Source organism: Parasteatoda tepidariorum, chromosome 10 (genome assembly GCF_982258835.1).
Source record: "Parasteatoda tepidariorum strain Cologne lab strain chromosome 10, Ptep-v5.0, whole genome shotgun sequence".
NCBI lineage: Eukaryota > Metazoa > Arthropoda > Arachnida > Araneae > Theridiidae > Parasteatoda > Parasteatoda tepidariorum.
The window spans coordinates 38,071,466-38,087,883 of record NC_141764.1 but is presented as its reverse complement, the minus strand read 5'-3'; the positions used below and the strand labels follow the sequence as shown (position 1 = coordinate 38,087,883).

Sequence of the window (16,418 nt, the reverse complement as noted above, 5' to 3'; positions counted from 1 at the left end):
ACAACAAGAAAATTGATTTTAAGGGGACTCAAATGCTTATTTGATTAAAATATATTTCAGAGAAAACTTTAATTTTTAAATTGTATTTAATGAGTCTATTTTTATTAACTTTTAGATGTGAAGGTGATGTTAATGAATGTTTGTCAAATCCATGCTATGTGTCTGGTACACAAGACTGTGTTCAGTTGGTGAATAACTACAGGTGTGATTGTAAATCTGGTTACATGGGTCGACACTGTGAGCTGAAAGTTGACTTCTGCTCCACAAATCCATGTTTGAATGGAGGATTCTGTACTGGTACTGGACAAGGATATTTATGCATTTGTCCTGAAGTGAGCACTTTTTTTATTTCATATTCTTGCAATTTTTTAAAAAGTATTTATTGAATTCATTAAATCAATGAACATTAAACTAATAAGAATTAAGAAGAAATGTCAAATGTTGCATATATTAATACAACAGCTGTTATTATTTTACTTTCAACAAATGTGCTATACTGTAATAGGTTATGAGTTTATATATTAACTCAAGTACTTTATTAAAATGTACTGAAGAAATACAAAATATGACACCAATGTTTTATTATTTTTTAAAAAAACTTTTTTTTAAGTTAAAATTTTATTTTGTTATCTTAAATATTTTACTTTAGAAAAATTTTAATCTTCATTAGGGTGACTTAATATTCTATAGTCTCTCAATGTAAATTTTGTACCATATTATTTTTCTGAGCATATTAAGATGTATCAAAAACGTTTTTAACTATGCATTTTTATTATTGCTTTTACTTATTTTTGTTTTTTAGAAGACTAGAGGGCTCCGCCCCCTGCTCGCTGACGCTCGCCAACCTCCGGAGAATTGCTTCGCAATTCTTGCTTGGTTTGCTTCGCAAAACCAAGAATGCTTTGATTTCATATATTTCAATATTAAACTTGATAGGTAACAATTTCGATAAATCACCAGCAAACTCATGTTGTTTTGATTTTAAAATAGGTGGATTAGGATTTTGGTCCATATCATTGTCAACATTGCGAAAGCGAATTGGTACAGTGTGCATTCCAACCACATTTTCTGTATTTACAGGTCTGGTTTGATGTGGGCAAATGAAAGTCGATGTTGTTGCGACTGTGTAGCAATTACACACATTCTCTTTTAGCTCAATCTTTGTTAGTTTAACTTTTTTTTTGTTAGTTGAATCATCATTAGGTTGTATAAGCAAAAGAGCATTATTTTCTTCTATACAATGAAGTTTACGTTTTTCCCGCTTTCGATTAGCTTTCGCATTGAGTTGCGACTTTTTAGTAATGTTAGGTCTTTTCTTTTTAGGCATTACTTGTAAATAAACAAATCGAATTAAGATTTAAAACCAGATTAAACTTACGAATTAACGTTTTAGAAAACAAATAATCAGATTAATCAATATATCAATACGAAATAAGTTGAGATGTTGTAAAACTGAAGAATGAAATTCTAACTATTTTGTGATTGGTTGCATCTCTGAAAAAGAAAATTCAGACTTGTAAATCGCTTTTTTAAGCTTGCCGTTTTCAGACATGTGATTGGCTGTTGTGAACGGCGGTTATTCTTCATTATTAACTGCAAAATCGTGCTTTAAAACTAAAATAAATAAAAATTTAAAATTATGTAAAAGATTTGAATGCCCTAAATGTCTTCCCTGAAAGATTCTGAATGAATTGATTCCTTAATCTTAGATTTTCATCACGTAGTTAAAAAGTTTTTCAGGGGACAAAATTAACTGCAAAAACTTTTTTTTAGAATAGAGAGATTTTTTAATAATGTAATACCAAAAAGTTATTGCAAAAATAAATCTCAGTATTCTGTAATATTTAACTTTGAATTTTTTTATTATTAGGGTTTACATGGGGAGACGTGTGCATATGCTAATACATCATGCATTGCTAATCCATGTAAGAATGGTGGACAGTGTAGAGTGCGAAAGAATAGTTACACTTGTGTGTGCCCAAATGGTGCAGGAGGTAGCAACTGTGAAATTGATACATACAATGAGTGTCTTTCATCTCCATGCATGAATGGCGGAACTTGTCATAATAGAATTGGTAAGTTGGTGTATTTTGTATAATTTTAAATTTGTAAAGTAATTGAAATGCTTAAAATTTTGGTTTTATCAAGTTTTGATTTTGGCATTTTTACAAATTAAATAGTCATGATTTCTTTTATCATTAGTAGAATGAGTGAGTTTTTAGAGAAATATTACTTATAAAGAATTCTGTTCAGCAGATAGGAAAAATACTTTTTATGAATAAAAGGCTCACAAATGGAGGAAATTCCCATGTTTATTCTTAGCTACATGAACTGCATTTGCGAAGGTGTTATTGCCTGGTTCTCGCAATTGGATTTTATTGAAAAATTATACATGCAATGACTTTCCCCTTTAATTTTACACTTTCGAGTTTCAATGTTTTTAGTTCCTCATTCGCCATTTCCACATTCTCGCCGATTCCAGGTGGCCATTTTTCAATTTGGCACATTTATCTGTATAGAAATCTCTCTACAAGTAGTTGATTTTATATAATCTCTCTAGAGAATACACCATTAGATATTTTTTTCTGATTTCCATTTTTTTCTGCAATTTCCTGAAATACTCTTTCTCTTTTTTTTTTCTTTGCCAGACTTAGTTTAATCCACTTTGTGAGTTGGTCATTTTGTTTAAATTATGTACAATATAGCTGAGGGTAAATGAGAAAATATTGTTTTAAAATTTTATTATTTTTTAAAAAAAATATTTAAAAAATGTAAGTGAATTTGTCTTGTTATTTACATATTTTACATTTAATTTTAGGTAAATATGAATGTGAATGCCCTCCAAATTGGAACGGTGCTCGTTGCAGTGTCTTTGATTCTTCTTTTAATGGAGGAATTGGATTATATCTGAAACCTGTTACAATTATGAGAGCTAATGACATTGATCCTGTGGATTTATGCGAGTTGAATGAGTGCTATAAGAAATCAGGAAACAGAAAATGCAATGAAGAATGCAATTCCAGAGAATGTAATTATGATGGGGGTGACTGCTCTTTGGGTATGTATTATTGGATTATATTTGTTCTGCAAATTAATCATGCTGTAATTTGTTCACATAATTTAATTTAAACTTTTTTGCTTTTGTTACTTTAATTGGATTAGTAAAACCAAACTAATAAAATTAAATTAAATTTGTTAAATCTAATTTATTTAATAAAATAACATTACAGTACTTTTTAACTAAATTTATTTGGGACTTTTTTTACAGGAATGAATCCTTGGAGGAATTGTACTGCTCCCATTAACTGCTGGGATGTGTTTAGAAATGATGAGTGTAACATTGAATGTAATAATATTGACTGTCTTTTTGATGGTTTTGATTGTGAACAAAAGCTTCTTCCATGCAAGTAAGTACCTAAAATGTAGCTGCATAGATTGTTTTAAATTGAATTTTAAATTTGAACAATTAATTTGAGATTCACTGATAACTTAGTCATTATGATTTAGCAGTTTTAATATACAATCAGTTCTTTATAAATTTTTTATTTTTTTAATTCAAAGGAGATTTTCTTTTTAAACTAAGTATTTTTTTTTTAAAAATTAAATTCATGTGTAAACTTTTCTCAACTGTAAAATTGTCAATCCTTTGATTATTAGCTCAAGCTTATTCAAAAATTTTTAAAGGTGATATGCTTGCATTGAAAATTTGATTTTTCCTTGTAATTCAAATGGAAAGTAATTTTTAGTCTTTCATGTTTCAATGCAATTTTGTGTAGGGGCTTAACATTTAAAAGTTTTTTTTTTTAAATATTTAAATATCTGGAGAAACTTAAAATTTTTATTTGTTTTCAATATGTATATATATATATTAATAATTAATTATTCTGAATTACGTATTTTAGTGAACATTATGACACCTATTGTCTTAAGAACTATGCTAATGGGTATTGTGATTATGGATGTAATAATGAAGAGTGTAACTGGGATGGTTTGGATTGCGAGTCGGAGGCACCAATGCTTGCTGATGGTTCACTGGTTACAATTGTTCTAATGGAACCTGAGGTAATTATTCTATAACTATTTTTTAATATTTTATTTAAATTTTTTTGAAATATTTTGTTTTTAAGTTTTTTGATTTTTAAACTTTTTTAGTAACATTTATATTAAATAAAATATGAAAACATCAACTTATTCATGCTGTGTGAAAACATTGTGTATAAATCGCTATGAAAGTCTTATTTGTATTTGGATATTGAAAATAAGTATAATTAATGGTTAATGATGTCCATTATTTACAATTCAACGAATCTAACACGAGGAAAATATGCTTAATATTTTATATTTATGCTGAGATTTTATATCTATACTTATGCTTAGTATTTTTTTCCCAAAAATATTTTGTACATTTTTATTTTATTTTTGAATTTAAGCTGAGTGAAATTTATCTTAAATGTGAGAACAGAATTAAATTCTCAGGAGAAAGCTTGAAGATGACATTAAGGAAAAACTTATTTGTTATTTATTATTTAAATTTGAGATAACTAACTTATTAGTTTAACATTGATTGTATGAAAAAATGAGCTTAGAGTGAGATTTTGTGAGAATATCAAATAAGGAGCTAGTATTTTTAAACTTAATTAAAGATTTTTATTTTGTGCCACTACTGCCATGCCTGAAAAATTGTCTTGATTAAAAGGTTATTTAAAGTTAAGATGTAATTTTTTAATATTATATCAGTATGAAATCTATAAAGTAAAATAAATTGTTTTTATAATGAGTTACTTGAAATAATTCTAAAACTTAATTTGTACAATATATTGAACAATGAAGCCAAAATATATGTTATTATGCTAAGGGAAATCTTTATTAAATAATTAAATTAGTTGCATAAAAAATATGCTAGTTTAGAGACTGTTTTATGAAGTAAAAATTAATTTTTATACAAGTTTTTCTGAAAAGAGCTTCAATTGCTTTCAGACAATGTAAATAATGTAACTTTAAAAAAATTTAACTAAGAATACAACATTTTTTTGTAATGGGTTATAAAAAATAATTATAATTTATTGAGCAACACTATAGCATTTTAAATTGTACTGCATTATGAAAAAAAAAAAAAAACTGTAATTAAACATAAAGATTCTTACATTACATATTAGATTAGAAAAAATGTTTTTCGTCTTAGTTTATCATATTTCAGATTTATGGAAATATGTAAATTTAAATAAAATCTTCAATTAATAAATTTTATCACAATCATCAGATTTTTATTGTTATATCATGTGTTAATAAAATAATAATTTTTAGGTTTTCATGAATAACTCTGTATCCTTCTTGCGAGAGATTGGCCATGCATTAAGGACAATTGTCCGTATAAAAAAGGACGAATATGGAAATCCTATGGTTTATCGCTGGCAAGCAAAAGATATTGCTGTCAGTCACCATCACAAGAAGCATCCAAAAACTGGGTAAGTAATACCTTATACTTTTGTTATATGCTGTCATAAATAACTTCTGAATTAAAAGTATGCCAAAAGAAATGCACCAGAACATCTAAATTTAGTAGAATTAAAAACATTATTTCTCAAAACTAATAAAAAGTTTTATGATATGAGATTAAGACTTATAGAAAAAAAGTGTAGAGGCTTGCCATGACAAATAAAATGAGCTCTAGACATTTTAACAGTTTGAAGCTTGCAGATGCGAAATAATGATGATCTTTATATCTTATTGTCAACATATAATCTTTAAGGCAATTTTATTTAAATTCACTGAAATGCCACTTAATTCCCCATTGACAAACAAAAAAAGAAATTAAATTTTTTTGAACACCAGCTGTTATTAAGTTATGATTGGAATATTTCGTTTGTCTTGATTTTAGTCCTGGGAATTTGACGCAAGATTATATACACATATTTTGTAATGCTACATTGGTTAAAACTTCCATCTTCTCAGCTCTTTAATTATACTTTCTTTAAATAAGTAACTGTAGACAGAAAACGATGATAAAACAAGTTTATTGAGTTAAACTTTTTATTTAAAGAAAAAAACTTTCATAATTAATTTTCCAACATTTATTTAAAAAATTTTTTTAATGTTAATATTAAAATGTGCTTTGACCTTATTTTTGCTATAGATTATTGTTTCTCTGATTTTAAAAACCCTATAATAATCTGTTAAGGAGCTACAAGAAGAGCTACAATTTTGTTCCTTAATTTTTCATTGATTTTGAGTTTTATGTTGAATAGTTTTCCCATGTTAAATTATTTATAATTTTTCTTTAAACAGAACTAAAGTTGTGATGGAAATTGACAACAGAAGGTGTACCAAAACTGCAGCAGCTGAATGTTTTCAATCATCAACCAAAGTAAGCCTTTCATAACTGTAAATCATTAAAGAGTAAAATGTTTCAATCATAGTTATGTGTACCTAGTGTCATGATTTGATATATTTCCCTAAAATTTAATTGTTTTTTTTATCTCTCTTAGGCTGCAAATTTTTTGAAGGCGACTCAAGCCCGTCAAGCATTTGCTTTTCAATTTGAAGACATTTCTGGAGAAGACTCTGACTCGACAGTTGCTGTTAAGATAAGTAGGCCTTATATGGTTTACTATGTTGGCATAGCTGTTGTGATCTGCCTCATAGGCCTCTTGATGGGAGTTCTAATTAGTAGGCGCAAAAAAGTGAGAGGTATCACTTGGTTTCCTGAGGGATTTTTTAGAACGAGTGGAAGTCAACAACGAAGTTCACATCGTCGAGGACCAGATGGGCAAGAGATGAGGTTTGTTGCGTACTTTCTATTATATTTCTTCTTGTTTTACTTCAATTTTATCAGTAGTGATTGTTACCTTAGATCAGTGTTTTCCAACCTCTTTTCATCATTGAACCCTTAATAAATAAAAAAAAAGGAAAAATAAAATAATTTCAGACTTCTTGCTTGAAGCTGTTACATATTGTACTTTAAATAAGTTTTGGCTTGCCTATTGAAGTAAGTACAAGTTCTGTAGCCTTGAAAATATTAATTCCTTTTGTGCCATTTTGCTTTTCTGAAAAAGGCTTTTTGTCTACTGTGGCATTAAAAACTAATTGCAGAAATTGTCTGTTATCACTTAGAAGCATAATAAAAACTCTGTTTTTATTATGGAAACCCAAATGAGCAAACTTTTAATGGTTAAAAAAACTAAACCATCCCCTTAAATATATAGATGAATCGGCAAAATGTAATCAGTAATACTATAATAACTTTTACTTTAATTTTTTAAAATGTATTTTTGTTTTGAGTCTGATAAAATGTGTTGCTTATCTTACTTTTAATTTTGCAACCTCCCCGATTTGTCTATTCCTTAGGTGGTCGCAATCCTCAATTTCAGAAACACTGCCATTAATGAACTGAGCTATTAATATAGTAATAAAACTCATAACATTCACTTATTGTGATTTCATGATAGATATTTTTTATTTATAATTTAGATTTGTTACTTTTCTTTATTATTAATTATTTTTATTTACATTATAAATTTGTCACTCGTAAACAAAACTAATTTTTATATCATAATCTCAAAATATATACTATGGTTTTTATATATTTGTTGTTGTAGGTATATAAAACTATTTTTCAAGTGCATATATTTATTAGCCTAATTTTATTATAAAACACTTTCAAAAACTAATAAAATTTTATATTAGCTCATTTTTAGTTAATACAAAAAAAAGTGCTTAAAATCAAAATAAAAACAGCTTTTTGAGGTAATAATTTTTATAAAGTTTGATGTACCTTAACTTTAAAACAAACTACTTCTTTATTTTTTTTTTGTAATTATTTCATAAAAAAACGATGATTTTAGAAAAAAGAGATAATGGCTAATTACATAATTCTCAAATTATATTCTTTAAAATTATGATGCGGACTGAGTAATTCTGAAACTGTTTAACTTGTATTATTGAAAATTTTAATAATTTTTTTTTTTAAAAACTTTATATCGAATAAAAACTATCTTAAATATTTTTCTAAAGTACAATACTCCTGTCATCAAAACAAAGTTATCTAGACTGCAGTTTTAACAATGACTTTTCTCTTACTGATCAATTCCTACTTATTATTTTTAGAAATTTAAACAAGTTGGCATCATCAAATAGAGTAGATATCAGCATGAATGGAAACGTGTGTCCACCACCAGTTCCTTCTCTCCCTTCTGATCAATGGAGTGATGATGATGCTCTGGATCACCCTCCCATGAAAAGACTAAAAAGTGACAAATCTCAAGACGACAGTTTTGGTGACAGCCAAAGTTCTCTTGCTCCTCCTGAATACGATGAAAGCGATTCTCGAAAGTGGACTCAACAACACTTGGATGCTGCTGATATCAGAAACCCTGACATATTAGCCTTAACACCACCTCAAGGAGAGAATGACATGGATCATGGTTGTATTGACGTGAATGTTAGAGGTCCTGGTAAGTATTGCAACTATTTGTTGAATATTCCTTATAAAAAGTAGTCAATATCAAAATTATTTTGAATGGTATTTTCCATTCAAAAAGAGATTACTTTTTAAGTCTATTCTATTTCTTCTTTTATTTATATTTTACGATTTTGGTGCGTTTCAGGCACCAATCTTTCTCATCGTTTCGTACCTTGTAAATTTTTAGTACATGTTTTCATTTTCAAGGGAAAAAAAAAAGAGTTTATTTGGAATAACACAACCTATCACAGGACAATATATTATGCAGTTTGCTGAACTTTTAATTTCATGTAATCATATTTTTCAATTCTCTGTCATCTGCTTGAAAAATGTACAGTGAATTTTTTCTGTACAGGAATAATTGCCAATGAATCTTCGTTCATGCTAGGATAGGGTGCGTAGCATTTTTAAAAAGTGCTTAATGTTGCTCATTTTTGATTATCGTTTCTTAAAAGCCCTTAAAGGTGTTTTTTTCATTGGGTGTTTATTAAAAATGCTTAATTTTCCCTTTTCCAAAAGATGTTTTTTTTTTCCCACATCCATTTTCGCTACGAATTTTGCAGAAACCTTGGTTTTCACATTGTTCTGTTGAACGTTTTCAAAATCCATTCAAACATAATCTATTTCAGCTTACCGTTGGTCCGGCAATCATTTTTCATGTTAGATGAAATATTTCCTGGGCCGCATGTGTGTTTACTGAGCTGGTTCAGTGGGAAGGATTCTTGCACTCTCATGTGCAACTCTGTTGCATTTTGCAAGACATTCTCAATTTCAGGCTTCATTTTCTGCCCTCTGAAATTGAACCGAAAAATCTCTTGAGTTTTTACTGATCACTGGGACCAACTATACATTGCCAATTTTTTTTCCCTAATAGCAAATGAAATTTTTTTTCTCTTCTTAATTTCAGTTGTAAACTATTAATCAGTATGATCAATAATATTAATCTTGTCAATGTTTTGTTGTATATGCTTTAATAAAAAACTTATATTTAAATCTAAAAAAATATATACTCCATAACGTTTTTAAATAATACTTGGAATTTATAATAAATTTGAATTAATTTTTTTACGTAATTAAATTAATTATTAATTTAAAAAATAAAATGTGCCGCTCAATATTGAATGTATTTTAAAGTGTGCATAAATTGTTTTTATGGTAGCTAATTTAATCAAGAAAAGAGTTCTTTGTCAGAAACTAGTCATTTTAACATAATCATGTAAATTCTTTGAAAATTATTTTCCATTTTGTTAATATATATCAAGAACTTTCAACAATAGGAAGAAACATTTTTTATTAGTGCGCATATCCTAGTTATATAGGTTTTGTGCACTAATAAAAATGTTTATAGCACTAATAATAAGTGCTTATTTTTCGTTGAAAAATTTGGCTATGCATCCTGAAAAAATTTAAGTTGAAATGAATACCAAGATATCAACAGAGTGCGAATTCAAATATTTATTGGATTTTGCTATTTAAATTGGCAATTGATATGTCTCTGCAATAGACATTAATAAAAATTTGAAAACTAGCAAAAGGCTTAAAACTACAAATAATTTATTTTAAAATGATTTCTGTATTTTGTTTTTTAAGATTTAGTATGATGTAAATTTTCTAATATAGAAATTGGTATTGGTCATTAAGAGTTTTAGATATGTGATTTTTGGTTATTGTTAAACATTTAATCATTCATAAAAAATACTTTTTTAGGTGGATTAACACCCTTAATGTGTACAACTCATAGAAAAGATGGCTATGATAATGAAAGTACTTCTGATGAGGATGGATCCAGAGGAAATACGATACAAGATTTAATTAACCAAGGAGCAGATGTAAATGCAGTCACAGAAAAAAGCAGTAAGTTATTACTTATTATTATTTTAGTAATTTATCTTTTCATCGATGATATTTAAATTTTTGTTTCTCTTTAATAACTTAGTAGTTTTGTAAGCTTAAATTCATTTCCGATTATTTCCTGTTAATTCATTTTAAGGCTGTTTTTCTTATTTGAAATTCTGAGGTTGTTTTTTTTTCCTAAATATTCTATTTATTTATTGGTATTGGGTCATTTTTTATATGATATTTCCTATGTTATTTTCTTCTATTTAACATTTATTTCAAACTTTGAAGAAATTTGTATCCTGATTCTGCATTTAGAATGTGCACAATAAATATTTAATTATGGAGCAATTAAATTTTAGAAATGATTGAGATATGATTAAAATTCTTTAGCATTAGAAAATGTTGCTATTTCAAAAGCTCTTATTCATATTTTAAAGGAAATTTTAGGACTTCTTAGGCCTTCAAAATTTAGACTGTACTTTTCTAGCTTTTTATTTCTTATCTTAAACTACATTTTTCATCATTATTAAGAAACAAAATTGAAGGTTTTATAACTTGTTTTTTTTTTAAATCTAAAATAATAAATTTTATATATTTTTTATATTTAATAAATATCTGTCAAAAATAGATTTTTTATGTTTTTTTTTAGGTTTTATGTCAAATTTTGAAAAATAAAGAAAAGCAAAATTGTGCTTCTAATAAGTTATTAAACAGTATAAGCTATACTTACAAGTACTGATTGTTATAAAATATGTCAAGCAAGCCCGAAGTATCATTGTATTTTAACTAAATATTTAAATTGTTTTTAGGGGAAACAGCTCTTCACTTGGCAGCTAGGAACTCAAGAGCAGATGCTGCCAAGAGTTTGGTGGATAATGGTGCTGATGTGAATGCTCCAGATATAACTGGCCGTACCCCTTTGCATGCAGCAGTAGCTGCCGATGCTCAAGGTGTCTTTCAGGTAAAATGAAACTAAATTATTCTTTTTTCGTGCACGCTTTTTTTATATCATCTATCCTTGGTCTAGACACACAACATGAAATTTACTATGCAAGCTATTATAATGCAAAGCTGTTACAAGAGTTTAAATTAAAAAATAGAAATCAAAAGCTATTGTGTCTTGCCACTCCAATTCTTATTTACTAAGTTCCTAATGTAACTTCAAGCATTTCATATAAGACTGTTCTAAACTTGCTCTAAAGAATTAATTTTTTTTTTGAAAAAAGGGAAAAATTTATAGATTTGTTTAAATTTCTATCATTTTTGAACTATTTATTTATACTAAATTCGATAGCTTGGATCAAATGGGAAAAAAGCTTCACAAACAAATTTGTGTTGAAAAGTTGTTGAACTGTTATTCCAAACCTTTTTAGAAATTTTAAACATGATTATAAGCCAAGGAAATTTACTGCTATTGACAATTTAAAAAATTTTCCAAATTAAACTAATAATTAATCTTGCAAACTAGGGACTGTTAAAAATTGTACAATAATGAACTTCTGTAGCTAATATATAGCTTTTTATGCATGATAGGAAATAGCTAGAACAAGTGTAAGATGCATAGCTTTATAAGAGTTGATAAATAGATTTTTGTAGGCCCCTAAATCCTTTAGCACGTTTCTGATTATACAGTTTCTGTTTGAATCATGTTAGTGTAAATTACTAGAAACTAAACCCTTTATGAGAATCAATTGTAATTTTTTTTTGTAAAATTTTTTAAATAAAATGTTTTTTATGCATATTTTTCCACTTTTAAGAGAAAATTCTTTTTTTTCTCTACAGATTTTGGCAAGGAATCGAGCTACTGATTTAAATGCAAAGATGAACGATGGCACAACTCCTTTAATACTTGCAACACGCCTTGCAATAGAGAATATGGTTCAGTTATTGTTGGATGCTGAATGCGATGTCAATGCTTCTGATACCTATGGTAAGGAATTTAATATTTATTGTTTTGTGGCGTAACTACCACTACTAATATTCAGTACCAATTCAGTAGTATGTAAGACTTGTTAGCTCGATTTTATCTCGCGGTACCTTTTGATAGATGAAAATTGATGTAGTTGATAATTAAATCCTCACAGTTTCACTACTTTTATAATTACTACATTTATCTCCCTCTAGCTATGTTGATAATTGGAATAAGTAATTAAAAGCAAAATTTATTTATTTGTAGGTAAAACAGCTTTACATTGGGCAGCTGCTGTGAATAATGTTGATGCAGTACATTTACTTATTTCCCATGGTGCAAATAAGGATGCACAAGATGAGAAAGAAGAAACTCCTCTTTTTCTAGCTGCAAGAGAAGGAAGCTTGGAAGCAGCTCGAATACTGCTTGAACATTTTGCGAATAAGGAAATAACAGACCACATGGACAGGTTACCAATCCATATTGCAAGGGAGCGTTCTCATAATGACATTGTACAGTTGCTTGAAGGCTCTATCCCTTCTACAGCTCATTTGACCAACCGACAATTCAAAGAGGGTTCTCCACTGTTTTTACTTGGTATGCATGGATCCACCAAATCCAAAACGAAAAGAAAGAACAAGTTGTGCAATGACTCTTCAGCTCTCAGGGACAACAGTGATTCTACAGTTAATGCCAACCTTAGACGAAAGCCATCTGTAAAACGACGCAAAGATATCTCTCACATGGGTCTTCCAGGCATGGATGGTTCACCTTCGCTTTCTCCGAATTCTCTCACATCCCCTACTGCTCTCACCCAAGGTGGCATGGACAGTTCAGAACCAATTTACACACAACTGACCAATGCAGGCAATCATCAAGTACCTTCTTATGACCATTTGTCTTCGTTTAGGGAAGGATATGGTGATTTGAATAATATTTTAAGTTATGTCACTTCTCGACCATCTTATACAGATCAGTGTCCACCTAACGTACCCGCTCGTCATGTGAGGCACAATTCCGTGCCAGCTAAAAATCCTGTGCCACCTCCTCGACCTTTCAGATCAGTGTCTCCTAGTAAGCAGCGTCCTGGTTTGCTTACATCACCCACACATATGGCAGCTATGAGGACTGCACATCATCAGCGAACTACTAAGTTTCATACCCAGGGTGGGGGCAACTTGACTTATGATTATCCTAAACCATCTGCAGATTTGCAGAGTACTGGAAACAATTTAGCACCACCTCTGTATCCTCAGATATATACTTATCCCACACCCCCATCTCAACACAGCTCTAATGGTGGTGAATCAACGCCACTTTATCATCATCCTCCAGAGACTTATTTAACTCCGTCCCCAGAATCTCCTGGGCAATGGTCCAGCTCTTCACCCCACTCTGCCTCTGATTGGTCAGAGAGTATAGCCAGTCCTACTGGGCACAATGTTCATCTCCAACAGCACACTGTAGAACATTTACAGCATAAAAAAACTACTAATGCCAGGCCTACGCCCATTGTGCAATCTCCTGACGCTGTGTTCATTTAAGATACTTTTTTAAAAATGTAAATTATCTGTTTTCCAAGTGCCTGGATATGCTGTATTCACTATCGCACATTACAGAAATACATTCTGATGTTCAAGTTGTGTATTTAAGATATTTATTCTATATACAGCAGGAATTGTAAATAGATTTTATTTTGTCAGTGAATCACTCATTGTTAAAGTTTAATTGTATGTTTAATTTATGTGAAATTAGAAAAATGCCTCTTTTTTTTAAAAAACTATAATAAGTATTTGCATTCAGTGTTGAAGTCGAAAAAATGAATCGTTAAAAACATTCGTTTTATGTTTTCTAACTGTTTTAAGTATGCAGCTTTGTTGTTTTTAAATTACAAATCGGCGCATAATTTTGTACATTGTGATGGCAGAAATTTATTAAATTTCTTATGCTGAATACCTTACAATTTTTTCTAAGCCACTAATTTTCCTAAGACTATATTCGCTAAAGATTTTAAAAAAATTGAGCTAGCTTTATTTTTTACAATAAGTATTTTGTCTTGAATATATCTTGCACTTGTTGAATAGAGCAATTATAATTGTGCCATTTAATTAAAATTGAATCGATTTTAATGTGCATGAAATGTAAAAAAATGTTTGTTCATTGTAAATGCTCATTTTAAATAGAAAGAAGGAATCATTGTATTTATGATGCATTTGTAAATTCATCACATTGTATATTGTTAGAAAGTTGGGTTTTTATTGTAAAGCAATATTTCATTGTTGTTACAATCTTTATAGAAAATTTTTATATTAATATATATGTACTTCTGTACTCTTTATGATTCAATTGTTAGTAGGCATGCTGTTAAACTGTTTTTAATTTTGAACAAAATTATTTTTTATATACTTTTATGTATTAAAACTGTATATATTTTTCATAAGTGTTTTAAAGTGTTTGAAACTGCTTTAAAAATTAATATAGATTTTATAATCAAGGTTTTTACAAATTGAATAACTTAAAGACATATAACAGGGTTATTATGATCTCAAATTAACTTTTGATTTAAGTACTTCATTTGTAAAGATTTAAACTATATTAATTTGAAAAAAAATTCTTTAGAATATTTTTATTTCAGTATTATTAGTGCTTCGTAATTTAAAAAAAAAAATCCATAGATTATTTTATTATTGTACCTTTTTGAATTATTGAAGTAATTCAATTATTATTTCATAATTGAGAAACCTTACAAGCCCAATCCAAAATAAATTAGTTAATTTTTTTGATTGTTATCCAATGCTTTTATAATGTTTTCAAAATATTTTTTATAAGTGTTTAAAAATTAATATTTTTTTTTTACAAATGGAACATTTACGAAATCTAAAATGGCAGGATTATTTTGTTCAGTATTGTTAGTCTTTGTTTATTACATCAAACAAAAAAAAGTTGCTTAAAGAATTTTTTTTTACTGATAATTTTACCTTTTCAGAAATATCTTAATTTATTCACGGGCTTGTTTTTTTTTAATTCTTATCCAATAATTTTCATAATTTTATCTGATGATTTTTCATTAGCATAAAAATTAATTTAAATATTATAATCAACATTTTTACAAATTGAATCAGTTGAAATATTATAATAACAGGATTATTATGATCTCAAACTTTGATTCATTTGTAAAGATACGAACTATATTAAATAAAAATGATGAATCATTAGAATATTTTTATTTTAGTATTATTGGTATTTGTTGAATATATACTAAAATAAAAAAAAAAATCAATGTTTTTAATTGTTATTGAATAATTGTTGTCAATTTAATGTTAAATGTTAAATTATTTAAATTGCTTATAGCATTCTATTTAGAAGTCTATATATTATCCCAATATTACTATTTTCTATAAACAATATACACACTGAATGAATATGCAAGTTTGAAAAATAAAACATTTAATGTTTTAAATGTAATTTTACTAAACTTGCAGCAAAACTTTTAAAGTGCACTTTTACAAACTTATTTTGCATTTAGTGGAGAGTAATGTTTGGAGAAATATTTACATCATCAGTGTTCAATTACTATTTTATTTTTCATAATACATTTGTTAGGAGTTAACTTTAAAAATGTTCTCAATTTATGGACAAATAGAACAATCTTTCATATTTGTGACGTAGCATTGCCTTGGCAATTGTCAATTCCAGAACAAACTTGTTAAAATTTCGTAATTTTTATTTTTGATAAGGTTTTAAATGTTTGTGAACAATTTTATTTAATTTTACAATTTAATGGGAACAATTTATTACTTAACATCTGTAGTGATAATTTTTTATGAATGTACAGATCATAACAAATATGTTTTACATTTTTGTATTGTAGTATTTGTTCAATAAATTTTTGCAATACAGAAAAAAGTGTATGTTTATTTGATTCATCTTGATTTTCCTTAAAGCATTTATTTCGAAACGAAAGAAGGTGAAAATTAAGCCTTTTTGTAATATTTTTAATTTTTTTTACTAATAGGTTGTTTGGAAAGTTTGTGCAGATATATTTGAATTTTTAATGAAAATTGAAATGTTGTACATTTAAATTTTAGTTGTATTTACCAAATTATGTTAGTGTCATCTTGTTCCCTGATCTTTCTATAATTTTTAGGAAACTTGAAAATTACCCTCTCAGAATTTTCAAATATTCTTTTTTATAAGTTTTATTTTTATCAA

General features: G+C 27.8%; 1 protein-coding gene across 1 annotated transcript in view; it reads left to right on the top strand.

Annotated features, from left to right (window-relative positions):
* Positions 1-16,112, top strand: part of LOC107442769 (uncharacterized) — a 129,093-nt gene extending 112,981 nt beyond the window's left edge. Inside the window, exons 20-32 of the mRNA XM_016056409.4 lie at positions 116-332; positions 1,871-2,075; positions 2,819-3,058; positions 3,269-3,407; positions 3,903-4,062; positions 5,305-5,465; positions 6,286-6,364; positions 6,486-6,778; positions 8,104-8,450; positions 10,166-10,312; positions 11,107-11,258; positions 12,080-12,227; positions 12,474-16,112. Of these exons, the coding sequence (XP_015911895.1) occupies positions 116-332; positions 1,871-2,075; positions 2,819-3,058; positions 3,269-3,407; positions 3,903-4,062; positions 5,305-5,465; positions 6,286-6,364; positions 6,486-6,778; positions 8,104-8,450; positions 10,166-10,312; positions 11,107-11,258; positions 12,080-12,227; positions 12,474-13,750 (3,565 nt within the window). The 3' untranslated portion in view covers positions 13,751-16,112. The remainder of the gene's footprint in view (positions 1-115; positions 333-1,870; positions 2,076-2,818; positions 3,059-3,268; positions 3,408-3,902; positions 4,063-5,304; positions 5,466-6,285; positions 6,365-6,485; positions 6,779-8,103; positions 8,451-10,165; positions 10,313-11,106; positions 11,259-12,079; positions 12,228-12,473) is intronic.
* Positions 16,113-16,418: the final 306 nt, after the last annotated feature.